The 18,828-nt window shown below is 39.2% G+C and overlaps 1 protein-coding gene across 1 annotated transcript in view; it reads right to left on the bottom strand.

Annotated features, from left to right (window-relative positions):
- Positions 1-1,801: 1,801 nt before the first annotated feature.
- Sima (HIF-1 transcription factor component sima) overlaps positions 1,802-18,828 on the bottom strand; it is a 46,966-nt gene continuing 29,939 nt past the window's right edge. The window contains exons 8-14 of the mRNA XM_071717546.1: positions 9,701-10,154; positions 8,610-8,844; positions 7,760-8,109; positions 7,425-7,663; positions 7,074-7,219; positions 6,300-6,850; positions 1,802-4,278 (exon numbers count right to left, since the gene is read on the bottom strand). Coding sequence (XP_071573647.1) covers positions 3,946-4,278; positions 6,300-6,850; positions 7,074-7,219; positions 7,425-7,663; positions 7,760-8,109; positions 8,610-8,844; positions 9,701-10,154 — 2,308 coding nt within the window. The 3' untranslated portion in view covers positions 1,802-3,945. The remainder of the gene's footprint in view (positions 4,279-6,299; positions 6,851-7,073; positions 7,220-7,424; positions 7,664-7,759; positions 8,110-8,609; positions 8,845-9,700; positions 10,155-18,828) is intronic.

The raw sequence follows: 18,828 nt of genomic DNA, 5'->3' as shown, positions 1-18,828 counted from the left end.
AGTATGATGTCGGTGTGCATCGTGCGTATGTGTGCGTGCAATGTAGCGTGCTATCCTTAGTATCCTTGTCTAATCTTTGTCTATACAAGGACAGATATAGTCGATAACATAGAAAATGGTAATTTTGTCGGTTCAGACGGCTCCAGCATCACCTAATAATCCTTTGCATTTTCGTCCGCGACGAGAGTGAAAAACAAGGTGCACGTAATATAACGATGTTCGAAAGACTCGGGCTCAACTGAGGACGGATCATATAACTGAGATTCCCCGTCAACTATCTCGACCCCCATTTTTCTCACATATACTACGTTTACGCGAGCGTTACTTCTGTAGTAACTTACGATAATTCCTTCGCGTAAACGGGATTTTCCTTCGCGTAAACGGGATTTTGTAGTAACTTACGATAATTTACTCCGCGTAAACGGGTGAATTATCATAAGTTACTACAGAAGTAACGCTCGCGTAAACGTAGTAATAGCCCTCCTAAGGGAGCGTAAAAAAATCATTCTCATTACTTTCCATGTATACTTGGATCTGAGACGTTTGTGCGTGATTTGACTTGTTCGGCATTCAGCGATATGTTTATCTTTCGAAGCGGCTCTGAGTCCTTGGATTCCTTCCCTCATCACCTACTTTTTTTTAGAGGGATCAGACAAAGGCAGGCTTGCCGATTCTCAAGTTACTAAGGAGATGTTGTTTTGGGTCGGACGCCATAGATCCACGTATACAGGTAGAGGGTTAATTCAGATTTTTTTTCTTTGACATACTGTAATGGCCGAACTATATTAACTTTCCATGCGAACCGAGGTCCTCCCCATCCCTGCTGCAGGAGGAGAGACGATACACACATATCAGCAAATTACTTTCCTTAGTACTGACACAAACTGTTATATTTCTCAGTTATATATTTGTTAGTCACATTTGTATATTTTTAATTTGAAATATCTCAAGAACTATAAGAGACCGCCGCCTGTTTCAAAGCGCATTTTACACAGGGATTAACCCTCTATAAGATATGTCAAAGTCAAGGATATTCGTGCTGTGTAAGTTTTTCTAAATAATTACCTTTAAGATTTTAGATTTTGATAAAACTTTTATTATTCTCAGAATCACAAGAGAGAAAATCTTAATTTAATAATAAATTAATTCAGCGTATAGAAAATAGATGCAAAGGTATGCTTATTCACAAGACAGGTATTTTGTTGTTGTATCAAAATAATTTTATTAATTTTTTAAAAATTACAAAATGTTATACATTATTTATTAATCAGCTTTTCTATAATTATTATTACTCTTCATACATATTCATCCATAACACATTCTCGCTTGCTGCACTCTTGTCTACTTTTGTTGTTCGCATACCATATATACATTATAAATTTTAATCGTCGGTATTTATCGACATTACAAATTTAGAAATTTTTTACAATTTTATAAATTTACATTTCTTACAATTTTAATAAAAATACGCGCTATGCTCTTATATAGCTCTTATATAATTGTATTCTCTTCACACACTTTACAAATTCTTAAGTTTAAATTTTTTATTTAAAGACAACGGTCGATAAATTATCTACTGTCGGTAATTTATCGGCAGAGTTTAACTATCATCATCAATGCATGATGATACACATGATTCGAGTTTTAAAAATGGATAATGTATCAAAAAATATGTTTTATAAAAATGCTATTAAAAGTTCTAAGAGAGTTCCTAGACTTTTAAATCAATTTAACTGCAAACTCGGAACGCATCTTAAAATGTTTGGAGTTATAATTGGTGAAAAGTGAAAAAGTATGTAACTCAATTTTAGAAATATTATTTATTTCTAAATATTGGTTATCTTTTTTTTAACCATATCGTATCCACATCATACCGTCAACTACCTGTTAATTCAACGTTATTATAGTATCATTAAACCTGTAATAATAATGTATTAAAATAATAAAATTATAATAAAAAAATACATGTTTAAATTTATATGACAATAATAACTGCAGTAATAAATTGCAGTCACAAACATAATGCTAAATATAAGATATTAGTTGTATGCAACGAGTAATCATGGTGCAGTAGCAACAAATGAATCTTGGTTAAAGCTTAGTAGAAATTACCGCAATAACAATCAATAAAGACAATGGTAGTCAGCAACATGCGACAAGAATGTCAGTATTGCGACTTCCTAATTCGAAAGCGATTTGAATGCAACGCTAAAATCGCAGCAACGCCGCGACTTGTCATGCTTTATCGATTTTAAAAATAAAAATGCGAAATCTGATAACTAATATTGCTCCATCTTTATTTCATTCTGAAAATATGCAAAGCGATGTTTAAAGGAATGTTAAAATTAAATTATGTGATGTGTAAAAAAAGATGTCGCAAAAATACTTTTTGTTCACCGCTCTTGACATTGCATTGTTTAAAATGGACCTAATATCGAGAAGTTGTCCACGCTTCTTTTCTTTGTTTTAATTACTTTCTTAAATTTCGAAATGATGGGATAATCACTCGTTACTTTCTCAAACCCAACATATCGCTCTCAACTTATTACTTCTTTCTTCTATTTTATTCGTTAAATTCCCTACTTAATTAGTTAATAATATACGTATACGCAAATTTGCACGCCAATGCGTATAAATGCACTCGTTTATATACAACTTTTAGAAAAGACAGGTCGAACCGCTAAAAGGCTATAACATTTTCCTTTCTGTTAGAAATATTTAAATAATTATTTATTTTATTTTTCTTTCTCAAGTTGAGATTGTTTTTCTATGGATGTTTGTAAATTTTTGAACACGTTAAAGTTCGATGATGATTATTATTATTATTATTAGATAACATCTTATCTACTATCCCACTTTCCTCGATAATTATGCATACTTTATTAACTTTATTATGCCTATTTCTAAATCCTATCGCATCGAACGTTATTTTGTAAAACCAAATAAAAGTGATCGAATAGAAATTTGCAATAAAAATTAAAAATTAGTAGTAGAAAATAATTTTCTAGAACGTTAAATCTTAATTACCAGAATTATTCTTTAAACACGTGTTTTTTTTCAACAATTTTACCAACGTATTTCGATACAATCAAAAGAATTATAATACATGTAATGTTTATAAAACACATAATAGAAGAATAACTAAATATGTGCACAAAAATTTTACAAATTTCTTTATCATAAAAACGGTATAACCTTTGATCGACTCGACTGAAAGATATGACTCGCATGACATTTTTACAACAGAGCATCATCCTGCCAAACTTAACTCGCTACGCTGCTCGTCAGAACATACAAATTAATTCCCTCGTCCAAATTTGTGAAAACCCATTGACATACTTGATAAACATTCGCTCGCAAATTTCGGAGAATGTAAAAAAGTATCGATCGTTGAAATGACGCGAATCGATTGCTACTTGAAGAAATCATCGTAAAAAGGTCACTCTAAAAATATTAATTAAATCTGAATATAAGCTTCTCGAGTAGCGCCACTTTTACATTAATCGAATGTCTTTTTGAACACCTAATATAAACTGCGCTGCGTTTACCGCGTTTCTGGGATCTTCAGCTTAGGAAATTATTAAAGAGCACCGGGAATTAAATGATTATTTACACGCAGAAATTAGAAGCAGGATTCTCATGAAATCTCGCGTAACGCACTCTAATTTCTTTCTCCGCTCTCTATTTCTGCATTTAGTATATTGCACAGGCTCTGAAATCGAGTGTGACGTCGACAATAGGAAATTAATCAGCAGTTTACTTATAATTTAATTACAATGAAGAAGTAAAGATATATCGCAGCAACACTTAAATCGTGTCACAAAAAAGGAATGAAAGAAGAACTTCTTACGAAAGACATATAAATATTGAACGAATCCGGCTTCTAATTTCCCTGATTGATCGATCGATCCTCTGGCGTGCCCGTATAAATCACATCGCAATGGATCACACCAGATTTCGATCCCCGAGCAGTAGATTCCCGAGTACATCTGGTCCCACTTCGAGCAGGCCCGCGGATGCGTCGTAGTCGAAGCCATCGAAAGACACCATCGCGGACGTCGTGGGCGAGACTATGGGAGTTGTACTCCCGTCCCCGCCGCCGCCGGTGAAGGGCCCGATCAAGTGTTTCCTGGTGTCCGGACTGAGGTGGTCGGGCAAGGATATGACGTCCGCGTTCCCGCAATGCGGTACCATCTGATTGTCCACGTTGACGGACAACGGGGTCGTCAGGTTCCTTGGTAACAGAGTTGGTACGTTGCGGGAATTGATTAGAGGATCCTAAAAAACGAAATTACTATTATTCAGATTGTCATTTTATCGTAGGATACATTTGAAAAGATGGAAAAGAGGATAAGTCAACGAATTTTGACAATTAAGTAAGAGGAGCTGAAATTTTATCTAATTTAAGATTTAATAATTATCAAGATTTTTCATTCTAAATATTTAAGCATTGCGATAATATAATCTCAATTTAAAGGTAAGGAAAAACTCATCAAATTTCTATCTTCGTCTTATCATTACATAAATATCTACAATTTATATTTCCTAATTCTTCATATTAAGAGCTTAACTACTTGACAAATGAATTTTTGTTGTTGTTGACTTGAAAAAAGTAAAAAACATTGCTGCATTTCGTGGGAAAAGAAAAAGGATAGAGCAGGGAGATCATGCTGATAAGTGACAAGTCAAGCGATAAACCTCTTTTTAACTCCCTTAGACGCCCTTCCTTGTTGTTCGCGTGACTCTAGAGGCGTCTAATAAATGTAAATGAACGATTGCTGAGCAAAGCGACTGTGACTATCGCGTCGCGTGATCTAGATGAAGGTAAGCCATGAGGCTTACCTTCATTACAGATCATGAAAGACGATAGCCACCACGTGATCGTAATCTTTATTTTCAGGTGAATAAACTATTTGATGATCGGCCACGTCCATTAATAACATTGGTACATTTCTTCTAATAATCCGGTAAAAATTATTTTGTGAGTAAGTTTTAAAACCAAGTAATTGATATATGAAAAAGAAGCACAAGTAAAAAAGAATTAATAAAAATCGTAATTCAAAATGATTGAACAGAAGTGAATTTCCAGATGAAGTTGGAAATGTATGAGATAAATATTCTTTTATTCAAAAAGATAAGTTTTTATTCTGAATAATTAGATGTTAATTTATCGTTTTTGTATCTAGCAGCATTTTAATTTTCTTGAAAAGATTTGAATTTTAAACTTTCAGTTGCTAATAATAACTCGATAAAATAAAATCGCGTCTAATTATATTGAACGTTTGTACGGAGATGATGATCCTTGACAACAGATTTGATAGTAAAATTGCGAGTCATAGAACAATGGTGGACGTTGGAGGACGACGGTGGGAGGAAACGAAACGCAGCTAATCAGGTGATTCGATGTTCCATGTATTTCCATAATATTCAATCAACAATTCCATATACTTTGCAAATTGTGTACATAACGTCGCTCTAAAGTACAGCTCGTTTAATCCTAAAATGCACTCCAAAGCAACGCTGCTTATATAATTATCTAACCACTCATACAACTCTAGAAATTGTTATAGTAAACTTGTTATAGTAAAACTTCTCTCATAAGTTTCTCTTTTTATTTTTTTTTCTATTATATAGTATATTTCCTATTCATTTTCAATATGAATAAAAGCGTTAGTCTCATCTATAAACTATATATGCATATACATACATACATATATATATATATATATATATATATATATATATATATATGTATCATTTTTATCTAACAATAAGATAAACATTGAACGCAGTGCATTTTAGGATTAAACGACTAAGCGAAACTACCTCGCTTGTCTATGACTCCTTCTCTTCGACTGGCAATTCGCAACAAACTCATTTTGCGTCTCTTTCTTTCAAAGGGCGCAACTTTATACTTTTTCCTTCTTTATTTCGAAACCTCAGACGCGATCTTCGAACTCGCGGACGCAAACTCGAGAAACAAGCGGACGTATAAAAAGTAAGAAGAATTTTTATTGGCTCGAGATCGCGATCGGATACCACAGAAACTAGTATTCGCCGTCTCCTTTGGCCCTTCATCTCCATCTACAATTTCATTTCTGTGAAAATCAGCCACGTAGTTGTTAGCGAATATTTCGAGTCGCATGCAAATTCTCGCTCTGGATGAATCAACAACGAGACGGCGGCCAAAAGGAGGCAGCCCTTTAGACGCTCGCTTCCTCCCGGAAACGTCGTCACGCGTTTCCGGTGCCCCTCGCCGTTGGCTTTGGTTTCACCAAGCAAACGTATCCCGCACTCACGTCGCAGCCGGAAACCAGGAGATTCATTAGCACACTGCTGCCACCAGTGCCGCAGGAAAGATTCCTCCTCCGGCTTGTTGTGTCGATCTTGTCTAGGCCATCGCCGATGCTGCTGCAATTTTCGCCTCCGCCTCCTCCTCCACCGCGATCACCCTCTGTCTCAACGAGGTCGATGAGATCGTCAAGGACGCGAGCGCGCTGCTTCAAAATGTCCCCGCGGCGACGTTCGCCGTCACCGCGAATATCGCCATCAACGTCGGGTAAAGTTGTCGCCTGCGACGCGATGCTCGGTATTTGCGACGAGACGAGGCGACGCAAAAGCTGGCTACCACAGGTATTACCGAGACTCGGTAGTGACTTCTTGTGAAGCGTTGTCGATAGCCGCTGTTGCTTCGTTAATAAAGTATCTTCAAGATTTATACGCTCGAAAGACGAGTCGTCGCACTTAAGACGCTTGTACTCGCTCTCGGAGTCCATATTGAATCCGGAGTGAATGCGTTTATTCGGGCGTTCCTGATTAGAGGACCATCGATCGGACTCGAAGATTGCGTCTGCAAGATCAAAACGAAACGGGTGTTAATTATGTCCGTTAATATAATAATCTATATAACTGTAATATTAAACATAAAATTTATATACTTATATCCAATTGCTGTATAAAGTTAATAATAAACTATCAATATAATTTAATACATCTGCAAATATAAAAAATAAATATAAAATAGATAAGTACAGTAAACAAAACGACGGACGAGAGGAAAAGTACACGCTTACTTTTTCTGGGTGTTTGCCCCAGTAACTGCGTCGGATTTAGCAAACCTCCGCCGTGATCGTTGTATCGCCGCGATACCGCTTGGTCGGTTCGTAGCAATTGTGCCAGACTGGATTCAGAATTACGTTGCTCTCGATCGTCAAGTAGCCTGTCGGAAAAGAAACAGCAAAATGAAAACGGAGCACAAAGAAATGAAAATAAATTATCGTATTTTTTATTTTGTTTCTCTTTACGCTTTTATTATATATTAATCTTATATAATAACTTATCTTGTGGTTATTTACATCATGATTTATAATTACTGTTACAGAGCGAATTTTCATAACATTGATTAGAACCAACGTGGCACTCACCATTTCGAAGATCCTTTGTCGGCAGATTGTGACGAGCCCCACATGACCATGTCATCGTTCATGAGCAGCTCTAACGCTTCGTCCTGATCTGACATTGGAATATAGGGGGCTCTGAGTGCCAACTCTTCATCGCCTATGCTGTCGCTGATACCTAACATAAGCATCTCGTCCTCGGAAAGCCCATCGCCGCCACTACCTCCTGTAGGACTACCTAATGAGTCCATGCTGCGCTCAGGACTCTGAAATAATTATTACATGTTAATACGCGCGCTAATATTATATCTTGGAGAAGAAATTTCGAATAAATTTTTAGTAAATGATTCTTTGTCACTCACCTGCCGATACTTCGAGAGGGACGGCAACACGGCGCTCGGGTCGATGCCGCAGGGGCTTCCGGGCGAGTCGCCGTACATGAAGGGATCGCTATCGGCCAGATGATCAACCGCGTCCTTGGTCCTGCTAGTAGCGTCCACCAGATCTGCGTCCTTAAGGGATCCTGAGAGATCCGCGGAACGCAGCTCCGGTGTCAGGGGATCGCCCGGACTCAGCAGGGGACAGCTGTAGTGATCGTTACTGAAAATCTCGTCCAGCATGTCTGACAGGAAGGGAGTATCTTCCAAGGGTACGCACACATCGCCAGCCGTGGGTGCGAGATGTGTCAGGTCATCCGGCTCGTCCTTCAACACTGCGAAATGCAAAAAGCGCGATTTAACACGGCGATCTTTTTCTAAACGATTATTGACTTTGGGTAATTAAACGTCAACCAGAGAGGAGGATGAAAACGATCTCATAAATCACGAGAAAAATTGAAGACCTCGAAAAAAAGCAGTTTAAATCAATAAATCCCATTAACAAAACATTCCATTTGATATCTTAACTTTTATTCCGGGAAACTAAATTAAATCTGATATAATTGGATCGAAGATGAAACGAGGTGAAAAAATAGAGAATTGCATGATAATTAATTATCGCGTTGCGTATTTCTCATAATATATCTTTCTTCGGACAGAATTTCTGCGGGTCAGAATTTGTGCTCTGTTAGAGAACGATAAATAAATCTCGACTCATGCGTCATATCTTTCCTTATCTCTTTTCCCTCGAGCCTCCTTTTTTCTCGTGAGAAGTCGACAATACGAATGGAGGGTCTGAGCTTCCTTTCTGGCCTTCGCAAAGGGGAATACGCACTGGTGACACCCGGATGATCCTCGCTGAAATACAAGAAGCCCTTGTTCATGTCCTCGGTGCGAGGCGCGAAAATGCTCGCTGTGGCCGTTTGCGGTCGGCAGGATAATTGCGGCTGTTCCTGTTGTTGCTGTTGCTGTTGCTGCACGAGCGGTGCAAACAGATGCCTCGTGACCGACTGCGGACGATCACGGTGTCCAGCACTGTCCGAGGAATCGCACACCACCGTCGGTTTATCCTGAAACAAAGTATAGATCACACGATCGATTTAGAGGGGAAAAGGTCAAAGATGCGTTATTACGACTCGAGATAAGAGCGAGTCATCCTAGAGCTTGCCACATCAGCACTTGCTATGGAAACCAAGTAGTACTTTCAACTGAAACTCGGACTAGAATAAGTAATTGACAGAAAAACTTGGAAATTATAATCTAGATTCTTATATTAAAATATTCGCTTTTGAAGAATTTTGATTAAATAATATCTCTCAACGAATGTTTCTTTTAATTATTTTCACGCTATTAAAAACTCTCGTACACTCTTTATATAAAATTTATGAAATATCATTAAAATCGTAAAAGTTTGATTCAAGAAATTTAATTTCGATTGCGTCCTTGGAAACTATTAAATTATCTGGGTTTATTTCTGTGAAGAACCATACAAGTACATTTCCATTCATACTGATTGTCTACCCCAAAATATGAGATATCTCTTTCTCCGAGAAAGAGAGAAATACTTCTTCTCTTATTCGTTTACTTTATCATCCCAAGATGATAACAAGTATGTATAAGCAACGAGATTACGTGCTGATAAACGATACTGACCCGACAAACATTTTCAATAAACAATAATCACAGATGAGAAAGATTATGAAAGTTTACCGTATATTACTTTAAGAGTCTTGACAAAAAAGTTGCGGCTATTATATAATAGAATGATAAGAATTAGCAAGCAAAAAGACTAGCAAGCTTAGAAAGAATCAACCGCACTCCTAGCAATTTTTAACTTTTAAGTCCCTTAGGAAAAGTTTTCAAAATTCCATTCCAAGATCAGGAAATAAAACCTACTCGCTCATATGTCGAGAGCTTCGACCGTACCTGGAAGATGAAGGACGTCTTCTTAGTGAGGGACTGTCGGCAGTCCGCCGCTGCCGGCTCGTCGTTCTCCTTGAGCGATTCCTTAATCGACTCTTCCAGGGACTCCTTAAGAGCTTGCACGAACGCCTTCTGTTCCTGGGCGTGTTTCGGCAAGGCGCCGTCCTTTTGCGAAGCGTCTTTGCAGCCGGTTTTTCCGTTGGCCGAGCGAAAGATCGACGCGGTGACGGCGAACGGCCGATCGTCGCTCCTGGATTCGTCGTCGACGGCCGATTCCTCCGCGAGAGTCTCCTCCTCGTCGTTCAGCGATATCTGGCTCGAGTCCGTCGTCGACACGGCACCACCACCGGTCGGCACCAAAACCGGCAACGGTTTCTCTATCTTCACCAAATCGGCACCGCTGTCATGCACGGCCAGTTGGCGCGCGCTGTACACTTCATCCTCGTGCTCGATCCCACTGTAAGCAAAATCACGAGCCGCCGGCGTGGATAATGTGCCCATGTCCTGTTAACCCGAAACTTGGCTAGGAAGATTGAAAGGAATCAACGGACATCAAGAAGAAATAATCAGACGTCAGCAATAGCGCGAGGCTTAAATCCGAAGATTCGATTCTGACTTAATTTCAATCCAATTGTTAAATTCCTCGACAATTTACTCATCAACTTTCTTAATAATTATACGATGAATTAGGTATTAAAGCTCTTTTCATCTTTTTCACGGAAGCTAAGGTGCCCAACGATCGTATATAGGCTAATAAATATTTATCTTATTATTCCCATTGTTACTGTTCGACGTAACTTATTAGAATTTCCGTTAAAATCTTCGTTGTAGCTCATTAGAATTTCCTTCAACGACCAACGTGGTTGGTGTTCTTATCAAACGACTGACAGTCGTATGATACCGCGTTACGACACACAGCACGCGATACGTCGCGTACTCGGTATTTATCAATCGCGAAATCACGCGTGCACGATTCTGAAGCTTGGTGTTATATCGATCACGAAATGTTCCGTACGTAAGCACGTGCACATTTCACGAAACCATTCGCTGCCGTCCGAGACAACATCTGGGATATACAGGCAGCTGTCAATTGGAAAAACACGACTCCGGAAGTTTAAAACGGGCGTAGAGTGAAATGTTTTTAAGCCGATGAAAAATCTCTCGGAGGCGACGAGCGAAAACACTGATTTTTACAACGTTCAAACATTCACTAATCTAATGCGATTATTACTTCCCTAATGATAATATGTAAACAGATAATATGTAGCAGTGAATGATGTGTATTCAATAAATTTTCAATAAAACTTTATTACTTTCCATCAATTTTGTAATAATAATAAGTATTGATTAAAAATATTTCCTGCCATATTAAATTGTTGTATTAAATATAAAAATGTCATTGTCATTTAAATATAACAATAAATATAACAATTAGTGATTTTGACGATATTAATTAATCACAAGAAGCTTGAAAGTCGTATTGGTTGTAATTTAAGATAATGTATAATTTTGATTTCTTTCTTATTCGTCAAGAATTTGTTCACAAATATCTCTTTTTATCAGTAAAAATATACAGCTATTATTTCGAAAGCTTTGATTGACGTTATCCTAGCTCTTTGTTTCCAAAATTTCTGATTTGCGAAGCACACAAATGCATCTACATCCAAGAAAGAAGCAGAAAGACATCATAAATTAAAAAGCAAGAATTTTACTCGCAATGTCTGAAAAAAATCATATGCTTTTCAAGATAAATTTGAAGTAAGTGCGAATCGCCGTTATGCAAGATTGCAGTAATCTTTTTATCGTAATGTAAACTTACTGCGTTAAATATGGAACTTCGGAGGATACTTGAAGTTTCCTGCTCGATTCATATCACTTTTCTGAGACTCTCTGCCCCGAATCGTAGAAATATATACAATTGTAGTGGAAAGTTGTTTCTATCGTTCCTCGAATGATTTCGTACCCCTTTCTCCTTCCACCTCTCAGTTGCAAATGCACGCGTAAACCGGCCGCGCAACACCCACCACGCGCTGCACGCACATCACTATCTCACTACTCTCGTCGTCCCGGATCATCCAGCATCCATTCGGACTTTCGTGTTCTCTCGACGACGGCACGTCGTTGCCCTCTATCTCTCTGCGCTCTATCTCTCTTTCTCTCTATCTCTTTCTCTCTTTCTATCCATTCCGACTGTCGCGAAGCAATCGCGTCTCTCTTTCTCCTTCGGCTCGAGGCAGAAGGCTCTGTAATCACGAGAACGCGCTTATGTAACCGGCGGCTCGTGACCGCCAATCGACGATCTTTTTCCGCGCGTCGCGCTTCACCGCGACGATTTTCCAACGCTTTTAAAACGATCACGCGTGTTACTTCGCAGCTGCGACGCGACAGCTCCTCCGTAAACATTTCGAGTGAGAAAAAAAAGCGTTACGATCAGCGTCATCCGGAGCGACAGGCTACTCCGAACTTCCGAAGGGCCCATCGAAATTCTGCTTCGGGATTCTCAAGGTTTCGCGAATTTCAAAGGTTTGCCTGTCGACGAGTACTTATATCTCTCTGCTCGATGACTGACAAGACACGTCTCGCGAACTACAGAAACCGCCGCTACTTCTCAGGTCGTAAAGCGATATCGACTACAAGCCACCTCTCTTACGTCACGACAGTGTTACATGCCATTGCGTATATGTGAACATTGTCGTTGCCGACAAACATCGTTGATTCATCAACGTGCACAATCTCTCTATAAAGTGTATCAGTCGCTATTCCTAGTCTTTAACGTATTATCTTCGAAACAGGATTAAAGTGGAAGAGAACGTTCAACGTGCAGAAAAACAACAATAAAAAGTCGAATAAAATGAAAAAAAATCTGACGATTTGACTGACAACAGGAGAGAACTGTCTCATGCGAGAAAACGGCAGCAAAAAGTCAAATAAAAAATAAAATAAAAATCTGTAAAGAATCTAATTGGCAATCTATAAGGCCAACGAAGAGTTATAAAGCCCGCAAATATTAAAATGCAATGACCTTAAATTTTCTTAAAACTTCCGATTCTTCAGATGAAAAAAAAGGAAAGGACAGTGAAAAGAATCGACAATTAATCGTTCAATGCCGTGTCTTCGGCATGATGGGTCTCGCAAGCTCGCTTACGTAGGCACGATTACGCCTGCATTTTTCTTCGATCACACGAAGCACAGTTAAAGTTAACCCGGCCTTAACCCTGAAGATAACCCGGATGTATATATCGGTCTAAACAACGCGCTATGTGCCTCGCCTGCAGCCGTGCGCGATTTAATCCTTTTGGCCTTCGCAAGTTTCGAATATTTTCAGCTTGAGCGAATGATTTTTCTTGACGGTTTGTGCAACAGCTACACTATATATCTCGTACATTATTTTACGTAATCAAACGTAATAACAGAACTACATACATACATTTTTTATCTGTCTATCACACCTTCCGATTCAAATTTCTGAGAAGAGTCTCTAAATGTAATGTTACATAATTGCAAAATTAAAAAAGAACTCCGTGTGCTTTGATCTTAAATGGAATTGTGTGCTCGCATTTCCCATATGCTAATTAAATTACTTACATCTCGCTTAGCAATCTTACTAATTAATCTTCAAATTACAAGATAAATTTCTTTGAGGTTGCGTTACGCCGTCAAAAGTAACTTGACTCTCATTCACTTTTATCCGTACGCCCAATTTTTATTCACGAAACGAGGAAAACTTTGATCGAGGCCTTGTCAATCCGCACGTGCGACGTGCGCACGTGTACGGGTGTTTACCGCGAATTCTCCATGTGCCTTTCGCGGTTGCCGGATTCGCAGCGTCGCCGTCGTCGCCGGCGAGATTCGTCGCGGATGATTCGTCGTGTGCACGTATCTACGCGGGTACTAAGTGGCTTTAACCGGTCGCAACAGCTCGGTAATTGCCGCAAATTGACCAGCGGATCCCAAATGCGTGCACGACGTGTGTGTAATAGAACGCGCGGATACATGCAAATCACATACGCACACAGTGCGTTAGAGACTATACGAGAACCTCATATACGCATACGCGTGCGTGTGTCGAAAATCCATTTGAATTAAAGGATGAGTGGGGGAACGAACGAACGTGTTATCTGGTTCGAAAATATCTAACAATAAGTACAAACATTAGTCGTAAAATAAGCTTGAAAACTTAAATGTGCGATAAGATAATTGTCAAACGAGGCAAACATGGTTATATCATAAATTAGGCTCGCGAGTAAAGTATTGAACCGTAACGTCTACGGTTTTTACTTGTACTCAATGCCGATTAATTTTATTTTATTTGTATTTTTATATATATGTATATTTATTTTTTATTTTTGTTTTTTTAGATCTAAATTCCATGTAAAATAAAAGTAAAATTTTAAACGGGTTCTTTGTTGCCGATTTTTTTTTTACGTTCACTTGTAACGTTTTTCGCAACTTTATTTCCGCAAAGTCCGGTGCTCCGCTTTTTCTCGCTGGCGATTGGCGAGGACTTGCATGCGCATTTATTGAAATAGCCTACATTTATCCGTTCTCGCTCGATTGGACCTAATTCCAAGGGGAGAAACGACGCCTTTACGTGTACGTTTCTCGCGCGGATAATTGAACTTGATAAAGTTTACTTTTCCGCGAACAAACAGTCACGAGGCTCTTCGAAGCCTAAAATATGTCTTCATAAACTGCATCGAAATGCGAGTCAATGCACTTTGTGATAGCGTTTAATCTTTTAGATTATAGAATTTAATGAAAGATGATCTAATAGTCCTGTCTGTATTAAAATACAGGATTTAATAGCATTAAAATAATCGACAGATTAAATGTTGGGCTCAATAATTTGATAAATTACATTTGAAAGACATTAATGAACTTCTCTACAATGAGTCTCGTTTCCATTGCGGATAATTTAATTGCGAAATTGATTGACGAGCCAATTGGTATCTAAAATTAACAATGATGGCGAAATATCTTTTAATAGACTTCGTCGTAAATATCGATATGTCGTAAAATAGATAGGATATCCAGATATTACAAATTTTTCAAGTATCAGATATGTGCACTAAAAACCGTTTTTATATCACAGAGACTAAAAGGATCCCGTGTTTTGCATTATTTACGAATTTATGTCTTCTGTTCTGATAAAAGATTTTCCTTGTTATCCTTTTTCCGAGGTCACAATGTTTACAGTACGTAGCACGCCAATAAATGTATAACAGGTTCTAAAATATAAGTAGTCGGGTTATAATCGAATTCAACGAGCATACAAATAAAATTAGCAAATTTCTATGAGGACTTTCTTCTAAAGAAAGAGAGAAAGAGAAGACGACAGATTAAAGTGGCTTCTTTGCGGCGCGCGTGGAAGATGAAGCTGTTCGCGAAGGATAGTCATTGTCGTTAAGATAATCGACGAGAAATCGAGTCGAGAGAGTCAGAGATAAGGGAAGCTGCGCAGGATAAAGCGAGAGGGGTAACAGAATAGACAGAAGAGGTCCCAACGGTCCCACGTGCTCGTTTGCGCAAACCGGCCGTCACTCTATTTTTAATCCTTCCCCGATACCCGACCGCATATTTAACCCGCACCTAACTCAACCCGATCTCCAGCGGTCAGGCATGCGCGAAACTCGAGCGGTTTGTTGTGAGTTCGTCGAGACAATCACGCGAGTGCAGCGAATAGGTTGGCTGCGGTTCTCGAGGTCGATGGCGCGCACCGCGATGTCACCCGCGATTGTCTCACCACGGCAAAAATCGATCTAGACTCAAGATCGATCGATCTAGGCTCGACTGAATTGATAATATTTTATTTTAGAATATTACTATGTTATAACTAATTATTATTATTATAACGAATTATTATGTTATAACTAATTAGTCCCTTCGGCGCGACAATCTTGCATCTCGATCACACGTCTGGTTATCGATAAATTCAAGAAAAATGTATGAAACCTTTTTTGCCTTGTTTCTCAAGCTTCCCCCGAGTTTCTCTTATTTCTTCCTCCCTTATTTTCAAATTCACGACGGTTTCATCGATTGAGACAAAAAACTTACTCATGTGACAGCACGCATGTTTAAAATCGGGACATAAGACGTCTTAAAGACATCTTTAAGACATCCTTAAGATGTCTCATGATAAGATATCTAAAAGACGTTTTATGTTTCGATTTTGGACGTGAGGCTGCCTGGGTTAGTTTATCATCAAACATAAATTTTTCTCATATTACGAGGGTGAGTCAATAATTATCCGCACTCTATTTCTATAATTTATTAGACCAACGGTAGAGAACGTACCATTACATCATTTTTCAACACAGTCCCCTTGCTTTTCAATGCACTTGTTCCAGCGTTTCATAAACTTGCATATACCCTCGGAAAAAAAAGTTTTTGGTTTGTCCCTCAGCCAGCACCGCTTCTTTCTTGCACATGTTGGTCTGTGGCACTGGGTTTCGAGATATTGGAGCATCCTGCATATAGTCCAGATCTCGCTCCCTCAGATTACCATCTGGTCCACTAAAGATGCCTTAAGAGGTCGTCGATTTGCTACAGACCAACATGTGCAAGAAGCGGTGCATGGCTGAGGGACAAACCAAAAACATTTTTTCCAAGGGTATACGCAAGCATATACCCTTGGAACGCTGAAACAAGTGCATTGAAAAGCAAGAGAACTATGTTAAAAAATGATGTAATTGTACGTTCTCTATATACTGTTGTTCTAATAAATTATAAAAATAGAGTAATGTGCTTAACTATAAAACTAATTCGTAAATATAAAATTAAGATGCAAGTTACCGTACCTATATGTTAGAATTAAGTGCACTATGCGGAAATAAATTTTAATTTGCGTTGGTCCTTAATAAGCATTCCAATTTATGCTCGTTGAATAATTTATGCGTGTGAGCATGAAATCAGTAGCAGATATTCGAGCCCTTAGCCACTCACAGAGTTGTAAAGTAAGTCCTCATGAAGCTCGAGGCGGGCCACGTTTAGCGCTTAGACGACAAGGCGAGGCCAGGGTCTCGCCCATCCGCGGCATGTTTACGGCCGTTGTTTACGGTCCAGTTCGCGGTGTGCATAACCCCCGTGCATACAGCCAGATGCACCTTTAATTCTTGGACGCGTACCATTGCCAGCGCGAGAATTAGCACGCGCGTCAAGCCGCGATCGCGCGGTACTCCCAGACACGAACTTATCGCAAACAGCCAGATCGCGGATGAGAGAAAAACATCGTGCCAATAACGCTAAAAAACGAACTGTTCTTCTTAAATAAATACACGCGATCTTATCGCTCAATAAATCGTCCCCAACAAGTGCGATTTCCGTCGAGGGAAGATCCCGTCTATTATTTTCATCAAAATGACACAAAGCGCCAGAGTATACCGCACTCTCCGTACAGGAAGGCCTACATATATTATACGATCGAGAATCGCGCGATTTATCTTTAGAGTTATTCCGAAATGTCGCCGTGCATCGGGTGTTCCGAAACGACCGGCCGGCCTCGACGAGTACAACTGCCGATGCTCTTTCTTTCGCGGATGTCTATCACCGTCGCTGCCAGGCGTTACGTAACGATTGGGCTGCGATAACAGGCGCGCACCTTCGTCGGAGATTGATCGACGGACAGACCACCGTCCGATCTCGCGCACATGAACGTCATGCGTCATCCGCGAGGAAGGATTTATTTATTATCGGCGGTACCTTCTTTTCGTTGACGTCCTATATTTCTATTACACCGCGCGTTCACTACGAACGCTTTCTTTCTTTCTCTTAAAAAGAGACCACTCGACTCTTATCGGCACTCCCTCATAATCAACTTTGAACGTTTATTGCATATAGACAGTTCTCCGCGACACAATTGTACATTATATTTTCGCAGCACACTCGCGATTCTTTCTTCGGACCTCCTAGTAGTAGTCTGCATAAATAAATAAATTTACGGAACAATGCAAATATAACAATAAGATTTATATTCTTCTCATTTCGAAGAAGAGGATTGCAATATTATTTAACGTAAAATTTATTACTGTTACTTTACTGTTTCTTCTAATATTTTCTTTTTTTCTAAGATTGCGAAAGGAAAAACGACTTTGCGCTATGTGAGAAAAAAATCGACCATCGCGCTTTTAAAATTTAGAATGTATTATTATTGACTCGTGCCGTCCAACTTGTCGTAAAACGTCAAACACCACGCAATCTTTATTATACACGAACAGTCGGGTTATTCTGTCGCGAAATCGCCGCCAATAATTCACTCGTTATTATTAGCCGTTGAATCTAATCCCGGCGGCAGAAAGAGGTAAATAACCGCGAGCGGGTTTGCGAGAGAACGAGCGACCGCGGCGTATCTGTGGACCCAGCGGATGTGAAAGATGAAAGTGGCGAAAGAACTGGAGGAAAGAGATGCATCGAGGTGTATGAGTATCACCGCGAATTGCGTGATTGTGCAATCGAGTCCCTGTACGCGGAATTCGCAGATGCGCTGCCAGCGGATGCGTGAACGCGCAATGGAATCCGGCCAAAAATCTCCGCGCGCATCTCCGAGGTTCGACTCCGTTATTAAATCGACGACGTAACGCGCGTTATCGGCTCTCTAAGTCAATCGGCCCGAACGATCAGGCCTCGACATCCGTTATTCCACATGCAAATACTTGGACCTTGGTCCGAATATCTTTCGCGATCGACCGATTCTTAAGTCTTACATAAATTAGATAGAAATTAGAGATACCGAATGAATCGAAGTGTCAGAAATGTGTAGATTCAACTTTATACGATCGTCGACTTTCCATCACTCACGTTTGATTTCTTACTAGAGAGATTCCTCGAAGATATATCGATCTTTGATCTTTAAACATTAAATCACATAGAACTTTGGATCTTTGAATGTAAACAATCTCTCGATTCTTGAATCTTCCAATATTCATACGTTTTTTCTCTCTTTAGAACTTTAAATACCTAATTTCTAATCAAACATCTTCAGATTTTGGGTAGTTCATGCCACCCGGAAGTTTCATTCCACCTGAATCTTCAAATCATTAGATATTCAATCTTCTAAATCTCGAGACTCGAGATCTTTGGACCTGCGGATCTTCAAATGTCCGCGACCCACGGAATATGTATATATATATTTTTTA

This window comes from Temnothorax nylanderi, unplaced genomic scaffold, assembly GCF_030848795.1.
Source record: "Temnothorax nylanderi isolate EJ_2023f unplaced genomic scaffold, tnyl_v1.0 TNYL_tig0216_pilon, whole genome shotgun sequence".
Classification (NCBI taxonomy): domain Eukaryota; kingdom Metazoa; phylum Arthropoda; class Insecta; order Hymenoptera; family Formicidae; genus Temnothorax; species Temnothorax nylanderi.
The sequence above is the reverse complement of the archived record's forward strand: the minus strand, read 5'-3'. Positions and strand labels throughout refer to the sequence as shown.